Source organism: Saccostrea echinata, unplaced genomic scaffold (assembly GCF_033153115.1).
Source record: "Saccostrea echinata isolate AGI-Se365-2 ecotype Australia unplaced genomic scaffold, CSIRO_AGI_Sech_v1 ptg000046l, whole genome shotgun sequence".
In the NCBI taxonomy this organism is placed as follows: domain Eukaryota; kingdom Metazoa; phylum Mollusca; class Bivalvia; order Ostreida; family Ostreidae; genus Saccostrea; species Saccostrea echinata.
Genome location: NW_026889795.1, coordinates 9,932,501 through 9,942,142, shown reverse-complemented (window position 1 = coordinate 9,942,142; position 9,642 = coordinate 9,932,501). Strand labels below are relative to the sequence as shown.

The following is a 9,642-nucleotide window of genomic DNA, read 5'->3' as shown; positions in this document are numbered from 1 at the left end:
GATAATTTTGACAGAATATTGAGTGATTTATTAGTTATTGGAAATATGAAAATTAATTAGGTTGACTATAAAATAAGTTATTTTTTCTATATAGCTGCTATGATATACATGTACACTGTATATACTATTGTGTAACATTTGTGTTTTGCAGATTCATGCAGATTGATGCACAGACTTTGAGATAATATCTACCTGGAGGGCGTGGTTAATGTTCTCAGAAGGTAATATAATTATACACTTAAATGTATGACTAATGGGAAAGCAGTCTAACTAGAGAAGAAACTGCTGCCCGAGGCTGAAGACCCAGATCCTCCTCACTATTGAGGGACAAATTTGACTGTTTCCTGAGTATTCATGAAATATATGTTTCTTAATTACCTAACCTAATAAATAATTTCTTAAAATAATGATACAAATCTTTTATAATTAATCAATGATCAATGGACATCCATAGAAGAAGAAAATTGGAAGCATATGGGCTTCTCATTTTTTTCATATCAGGTACTTGAATGTATTAAATAAATCATGTCATTAAATTGTTTTTGATAGATATCACATGAAGTAAAGTGCAACCATGGAAAAGAAGATAATGTTTCTCCATTGTACAGGTTTAAATATAAGTCATTTTTCTCAGAAAAGGCTTAATTAATTTTTTTTCTCAAATATAGAAATTCATGAGGCTATCAAGTATATGATACTTTAAAGTTCACCCTGGGCATATTTTATGAATTTTACTTATAAGCATTATGAGTAAGAAGAACATAGAGAATATATCAAAACATAATGTAAAACAGCATTATTTGTACCATACACCTGCTGTGTTTTTACAAGTCCACTATCCATTGTATACTTGTATATATAAGTTATTCTGAATTTTGTTTTGACAGATTTCTCAGAATGTCCTCTGCAGTGTAGTTGTTAAGAGAAGAAAAAAATCACCTCAATACAGGTTTTTATACCACATGTTCATAAAGTATAAAAGTAATGCATGCAATACTTGAAAGTAAATAATTGACATGATATGTTTACAAACAATGGCCAAAAATAAACAAGCTAACAATTAAATTTTTAGCACACATGAGCCGAAGGCTCAAGTGAGCGTTTCTGATCACATTTTGTCCGGCGTCCGTCTATCCAACCATCCATCCGTCTGTCTGTAAACTTTTCACATTTTCAACTCCTTCTCAAGAACCACTGGGCCAATTTTAACCAAACTTGCAATAAAGTCCTTGAGTGAAGGGAATTCAAGTTTGTTCAAATGAAGGGAGATGATTACAAATTATTAAGAAATCATGGCATCTTTTAAAAATCTTCTTCTCAAGAACCACTGGGCCAGGAAAGATGAAACTTATGTAGAAATATCCTCAGGTAGTGTAGATTCAAGTTTGTTCAAATCATGACCCCCTAGGGGTAAGGTGAGGCCACAATGGATGATCAAAGTTTTGTACAGGAATACAAAAGGAAAAATCTTTAAAAATCTTCTTCTCACAAGCAGCAAAGCCATGATAGGTCATTTTTATGTGGAAGCATCCCCAGGTAGTGTAGATTCAATTTTGTTCAAATCATGACCCGCGGTAGTAGGGTGGGGCCACAATGGACAAAATTTTTTTTACATAGGAGTATATTGAAAAAGTCATTAAAATTCTCCTCAAGAACAACAAAGCATTGATTGGTCATTTTTATGTGGAAGCATCCACAGGAAGTGTAGGTTCAAGTTTGTTCAAATCATGATCTCTGGGGGTAGGGTGGGGCCACAATGGACGATGATATTTATATGGAATCATCCTCAGAAAGTGTAGATTCAAGTTTGTCCAAATCATGACCCCCGGGGGTAGGGTGAAGCCACAATGGATGGTCAAAGTTTTACATAGGAATACATAGAAAAAATCTTTAAAAATCTTTTTGTCAAGAACAGCAAAGCTATGATTGTTGATATTTACATTGAAGCATCCTTACCTAGTGCAGATTCAGATTTGTTCAAATCATGACCCCAGGGGTTAGGGTGAAGCCTCAATAGACGATCAAAGTTTGACATAGGAATACATAAAAAAATCTTTAAAAATCTTCTCAAGAACAGCAAAGCCATGATTGAAATCATCCTCAGGTAGTGTAGATTCAGATTTGTTCAAATCTTGACCCCCCCCCCCCCCCTAGATGTAGAGCGGGGCCTCAATGAAAGTTCAAACTTATGGGAAAAAAATCTTCAAAAATTTCTGAAGCCATCATTAGTCAAAGAAATATGGAAATGTCCTCAGTTAGTGTAGATTCAAGTTTGTTCAAATCATGCCCCCCCCCCCATCTTTAGGGGTAGGTTGGGACCACTTATGTATTTAAACTGTTCAGTACTGAACTGATTTCTGCTTTTTTCCTAGCCTCAGTGCTCAGGTGAGTGATGTGGCCCATGGGCCTCTTGTTAGATCACCTGAGTTACTTAGGTAACCTATTGCTATCTGTTTTTGTGTGTTATTTGTCATCGGTCATGTATATGGTTGCAAACATGTTCAGCTTCTTCTCTGGAATGGTAGAAACAATTTTGGTATGTAGCACTAGCATATATGGGCAAAGCAGAACAAATATCGTGAATTTAGTCCCCATCTCCTTGGGACCTGAGGGGTGAAACCAAAACCATAAAATTTCAGAAACGTTAATTTTTCCCAATTTTGAGACTAAAAATTCCCAATTCAGCTGCCGAGGAACAGACTGCAATGCCATTGTAATTCTTTTCATATGAAACATTGTATGAGTTAACTACGCAGCTATGTGAAGGCTTCCCGAGGCTTAAAATGCGCTCTAAACATAATATGTCATTGCGAGGTCGGTTTTGGTTTTAATTTATAAGTATTGAACTTTAGTATTTCCAATTTATATAAAGTTTTTCCTCGGCTATATATTAACATATTTGTTATGATATCACATGACTTTGTTGATCACGTGACGGTCATTTATAAATTTTTGAAGTGTTTCATATAAACCGCTTCGGCGCAGCTGATTAATACAATAATTATTAACATTTTGTTATATAAATAAACTCATCGTATCCTTGTCTATCAGAAATGTGCTTGGGAAAAGTCATAGTATTACTTGGGTACAAAATATTTCCTGAGAAATTCAACTTACCTACAAATTTGAGGGTATTTTCCACACAATATCGTAATCTTTATTAAAACAAAGCCAGCACACATTTTTCCCAAGCAAGATTCAGTTAGAGAACAACCTCTTGTTAAAGATTTCCACAAAAATTCTCAGATTAATCCTCATTAATCACCTGCGCCAGACTCTTTTATATACACAAAATAAATTCTACCTCCAACCACGGGTATAAAACAGAGTACATTTCAAAAGTATATATTTAATAAGCATTTTGAACATGCTGAATTTCAATCAAGGGTAGGTAAGCGGTATATTTTTAAAATATTCGGACATACAAGACTTAAAAAAACATTTAACGACCCGTGAATTTTGCAGTAGTTATCTAGCATTTTACATGCAGTTTGAAATAAAGTGTAAAGTTTATGACACTCTCCCCGTCATAACACCTCAAGTTTGCAGTGACTTGACGTCATTTTCCATTATGACGTCATATTTTGGTAGTTCCGAGATGTGAAGGCACAGAGTGCACTGTGATATTCTTCGGGAAACCTTAACCTACCTGTGTATATGTTTAACTTCCTCTTATTAATAAATCGAAAGTAGAGATCAATGGTAATATGGCGGGACACGTGCTGTTGACAGCATAGTTATGGTAGTGTCTTACATTTTTGACAACTTGAAAGCATGACAACATGAAAACAAGGGACATTAATATGTAAAACAATTAATTCTTGTTGATTATTCTTTAAAGCGTGAATTAAAAGGTAATGAGGTTAGAATAAACTAGAAATAAATTTCATTGATTTATTGACATGACATAAAAAATTCCCTTTTGTTTTAATTCGACACTATTTTAGCCAATTGAATCGGTACTGGACCCATTCCCAAGGGGTAGAAAAAAATTTGCTGTCATAGCTCCAGGGTCAAAGGTTCAAGTGTCTGGGGGTGTGGGGGGGGGGGGGCTATTTATTATGTAGTAAATTTACAAATTCTTCAAAAATCTTCTGTTCTCTCTATATATTTAGCAGACTCAATGCATGTTTATGATGGGCAAGGGTGCCTCTTCCAAAATCATGAAATGCATGACCCCAGCTTCAGGGAGTTCTGATGTTAGGGCAGGGCTCAATGGATCATACACTAATAATGCATAAATTCTTCATTTGAAAGCCTTTTTTCTGTTCATGGATATTATACAGGCAATTTAAATGAATGGTTATGATGAACCTGCCTTTACCTTAATTGTGAAATTGAAGGCCACTGGGTAAGTGGTTATGCTATTAGGGTAGACCCTGTTGATAATATAATTGAAATGCTTTAATTCTTTGCAAATATTCTTCTCTGCACCTAAGTATTTAGCAAACAAACTTGATGATGAACAAAGATTATGATGAACCATTAATGTATCTCTTCCTAAATTATGAAATTCATGGCCCTAGAGTCAGGGGTTCTGGTTTTAGGCTTGGGCTCTACTGATCATGTAGTGAAAAATGCATTAATTATTTTGAAAATCATCTTCACTTCTCTGTTCCTAGCTAGGTATTAAGCAGGCAAACCAAGTACATAGTTTTAATGAGCAAGGATGTTTTTATCAGATTTGTGAAATTGATAGCCACTGGGCCAAGAGTGTTGGTGCTAGGTAGGGATCAATTAATTATATAAGGAAAGATTTACTCTAGTTTGAGAGAAGTTATTTCCTTTGATCATTCACCTATGATAACTCAGGTGACTGTTAATGCCCTTGGGCCTCTTGTGAAATATGAAAAGGAATTATAATTAAATAAAATAAGGTCAATAAAATACATTTTTCTGTTTTGTTTTGAACATATTTCTGTAGAATGATAAGTAATTATTTTCTGGTTTTCTTTCCACAGAACACACAGAACCAATATGAATAGAAGCCATACATTTGTTCCCAGATACAAGAAATCAGTGTGGTATACATTTTTCTGTTACTTTATATAACTGTCACAACACACTGTTGATCATGAATACCTATCTATAGAGTGTGGTACATAATCAGAAAAATCTACATTTAATACTACACATTGTTGTAACTTTGTAAATTGATATCTGAAAGAAATTAAAGTTTTTGATAATTATAATGTATAATTTGTAATTTTGTATAAAAGTTAATTCATACAACTAGAAATATTGTACACCAAGTTACATTTCAAATATTTTCATATTATATGTACTGTATAAGAATTTTAAATGTCCTGTGTATTTCATTGTAGATATGTTTTAATCTTTAAATATTATATTTTAGATAGACTTTATTATGAATACCTGGTCCTTGCTATTTATACTGACATTGGAAGAATTCAACACCCAGTGTAAAGGTATTTATGTTGCCTGTGTCTTAATTCTATTCAATTTTTTAAGTTCTGAAAACCAAAACTTTGATATGAATACATGTTATTCACTGAGTACATTGTAAATAGAAACATGCTCTTGATGTAGATAATTCCAGTACAATGTTGTAATTTACAGAGAAATCTCCCTGACTGAGGAAATCAACACGGGATTCTGTTATAAAACCACAGGATAAAGATGAAATAAATGTCTGCTGTCAATGATGTATAGATTAGTGTTACAGAAATCTGTCAGAGTGACAGGTGTTAGTCATGGTCGTCACATTTCCCGTGTATCCTCAGACCGGGTCTGGATCAGTGATGATTATAACAATCTCATCTTGACAAACACAGCAGGGGATAAACTACATCATCTGAGAGGTATACGTAGTGATTATGGAGGACACACTGTGAACAATGACGGTGATTTAATTTATATAGACAGTCACCGTAACATCAACAAACTGTCTACAGAGAACACAGTAAAGACTCCATTAATAAAGTACAACACAGGACCATGGTATCCACTGTGTGTCTACAGCTCCCCCTCCACTGGAGACCTGCTGGTCGGGATGTGTAGATATGATACATATACAGGCAAGGTAGTGCGGTATAACTCTACAGGTGAATACATCCAGACCATACAGTACGACAACAACAACAACACAGGTCAGAGACTGTATAGTTATCCTAGATACATCACAGAGAACCGCAATGGAGATGTTACTGTGTCTGACTGGGGCCGTAATGCTGTAGTGGTGACAGAACGGGGAGGAAGTCATCGCTTCTCCTACACAGGACCTCCATCAGGATCAGGACTAGATCCACGTGGAATCTGTACTGACGCGCTGTCACACATCCTGGTGTGTGATGATATCACCCAGTCAGTACAGATGTTAGACAGTGACGGTCACTTCCTGACACAGATACAGACATCACCACACGGGATAAACAGACCACGGGGCCTGAGTTATGATGATACCACACACCTACTGTGGGTAGGGTCACTCATTACCAACACAGTCAACATATACAGAGTGGTAGATAAAGACTCTCTGACTGGTAAGTAACACTGTAGTTTGTTTAATTGTATTGTATAATTATAATATCACTACAACACAATAACTACATTATGTTAGAGAGGTCATTTAAGAATAACTTTACATGAATGTAATCAAGTGTTTATTTACAAATGTTATAGTTTGATCAGAAATGATTCCTCATTGTGTAAACAACAAACATGAGATGTTAAAGATGAAGTTAATAGATAGATTAATAAGAAATAATAGATTAACATCCAGTCTGTAATTAACTGTACGGTGGTGTGTGTAATTAACTGTACAGTGTTGTGTGTGACTTCATTCACTGATTCTTATTTCAAACTTTTCTGTAAATTTTTCTCAGAAACTTCTTATATAAAGTACATACATAGATCTACACATTTTGTGTGACAGACAGGTTTTGATTTATGGATCCATGTATGATATACTGTCATTGGGGGAATTATCAACTTGTGAAATTTTGTGCTGTTTTGTTTGAGAAAAAAAATTGGTGTTGTATGATAAATTTTATGAGAATTAGTGAATGGTTTAAATTTTAAAATCTTTTCTAATTATTACAATATCCTAACCTTTATAATGTATTCAGTTTAAGTTATTCTACATTCAGAACAGATGACATTTTGTACTTATGTTGACAGTTAGATATAGACACCATTGATATTTATAACACAGCTCTGTCTAGGAATGTTGTGTATTTCTGTAGCAGGTGTTCAGTAAATCTACACTGTGTTCTGAGTTGACATTTTTGTGCAGGAGAAAGTTCTAGAAATAATGAAATTTAAGATTGATGCCAACTTAGGATAAAAAAAAATATTTACTTTTTAGTAAAGACAGAAAATCAAATTAGCCCAAATGCTACTGCATTGATTAATTTTTGTGACTTGCTAATAAAAGGGGGATAACCCAAATCTCTTTTTGAAGATTTGTAGAAAACTAGGTTGTTCCCCTTTGCATAATGAACATATAAAATACTCCTGAAATAAAAGTAAAACCCTGCTTTCTGCATTTTCAAAAATGTTGGTCCATGAAACTAAAATATGACCTTATCATTACTGCCTGTATCAAGTATTTATAAATGACATAGTTAAGGAGAGGAAACTTGTACATTTATCATTAGATCCATTCTATCCATTTGCCATCCAAATTACATGAATATGAAAGATTGGAAGCCCTTTGCTGATACTGCACTGGAAGTTTGTCATTTATGCACTGTTATAAGTTTTGAAGGTCACTGTCAGAAATATGTAGGGTTGATTTCTGTGGTTTACACACATTAAATAAGTTTTTAGGCTTGATGGGGGGGGGGGGGGGTTAATGTATTATATGTCTATCCTATTTCCAGTTATGTCAATATATTTTAAAATTAGGCCAAACAAAAAAATATGTTTGTTTACTGTTACATGCTGAAAAAAAAATAGGGTCGGTAGGTAGGAATTTTTTTTTATTTTATTGAATTTTTTTTATTTACAAATTCACATGAATTGGTTGAAATACAAAACAGTTTTACTACTGTGTGGTGCTTTACTTTTGTTTGGGCTTGCCATAGGGGCGATAGACAATATCTTTCTTGTCAACTGCCTTACAGCTACCACACAGTGGTAAAACTGTTTTGTATTTCTTCTTTAATTCCCTGTTGCACTTAATCAATTTAGCGTTTTCCCCAAACAAAATTTAATGCATGGGGGGAATTTTGCTGAATTGACGGCATGCAGCATGTCTCGGTTGAGTTACTTGTACATGTGTCTGAATCTATATATAAGTGAAAATTACAAATGCATTACCAGTATTCATTTACATTTTTTTTTTTAAATTTAAATGATAAATACATTTTAAATAAATTGTCAATTTAACTTAAAAAAAATAAACAATTGATTTCTTTTTTATAAAAATAGATCTAATCATCTTTTTTGGGGGCGTGGGGGTATTTTGATTGACCTCTAATTTCCCACTGTCTTTTTATGTGCTGTTTTATTCTTGTTGTCTACAAACTGAATAGGCCCTATAGTGACCCCCTTTTTTAAATTTACTTCATTTTTGGCTGTCCCTACTTTTACAGTCATCTTTAAACAAAAAAGGGTGCACACTTTGTAGCACCAATGACAACATGTTTGTTTTTCAACGTAAGCTGTTGAATGTAGGTCATTGTGTATTAAAGCACGTGCGCTTGACCGAAGTACTAGCCCATAGTTCATAGAGTAAATAAACAATGATAATGTTTATAGGACATGTTTATTTTAAGCATATATTTATGCTAAATATGGTTTAAGAATTATGTGTTTAACTAATGAATCCTTTTTGATGTCTGAACATAAATACTATTTATAGAATGACCTGGAATGTTGGAAAAACCCACATGTGCAATAACAAGTGTATTTCTTTCATGGTGTATACTATCTTACAGCAATTAATTAATTTTTCATGGTTATAAATATTTTAATCAAATAAAAACTTAATGTTTAATAAAATACCAGTAAATTGCAATAAACATAAATTGACAGCTATTGCATCATACCCCGGCCGTACTGAGATTTGCATTGAGTTCACCACAGGTACGCAACATGTTTATAGGATTCTAGTGATCTGAATTGTTTTATTAATAGATTAATAACTGATAACATTCAAAGTAAATCATCTTCTTAAAAAAAATGTTTACCATTAATAATTCATGCATAGCGGGAAGCATAGCGGCAATGTTTGATGCATGGCGGGAGATCTTGAATGCATGGCGGTATTGCAATGTAAAAATGGCCTGGGGAAAAAATTATGATAATTTATTCGAAAGTACAAGAAATAGTCTATTTCTAGTACTTTCGATTTCAAACCGTTGACCGATTAAGATGCATGTAAAAGTTTAACTGACCGATGAGTGACTTCTGGATTTTTACGACGAAAAAAAAATTTGGGTGGGCGATTAAATATAGGGTCGGTCGGGTAACCGTAAACAAACATTTTTTTGTTACGCCTTAAAGTGATATTAGAAATCATAACTGTGTATTCATACTAACGCTGCTGATGACCAATTTATGAGAAAATTGTTGGATTGCTTTTATTTTTTTAATTTACACCCTTGGTGGGTCCCACCCTCAAGAATGTGTATGTGTCACTGTTTGTTTTTTTTATTGGGGGAGAGAGAGAGGCGG

At 33.9% G+C, this 9,642-nt stretch overlaps 1 protein-coding gene across 1 annotated transcript in view; it reads left to right on the top strand.

Moving 5' to 3' along the window:
• The first annotated feature begins 557 nt into the window (after positions 1–557).
• The window catches only part of LOC133201885 (uncharacterized), a 79,297-nt gene continuing 70,212 nt past the window's right edge, over positions 558–9,642 (top strand). The window contains exons 1-5 of the mRNA XM_061337678.1: positions 558–608; positions 888–949; positions 4,962–5,024; positions 5,357–5,429; positions 5,581–6,503. Of these exons, the coding sequence (XP_061193662.1) occupies positions 5,663–6,503 (841 nt within the window). The 5' untranslated portion in view covers positions 558–608; positions 888–949; positions 4,962–5,024; positions 5,357–5,429; positions 5,581–5,662. The remainder of the gene's footprint in view (positions 609–887; positions 950–4,961; positions 5,025–5,356; positions 5,430–5,580; positions 6,504–9,642) is intronic.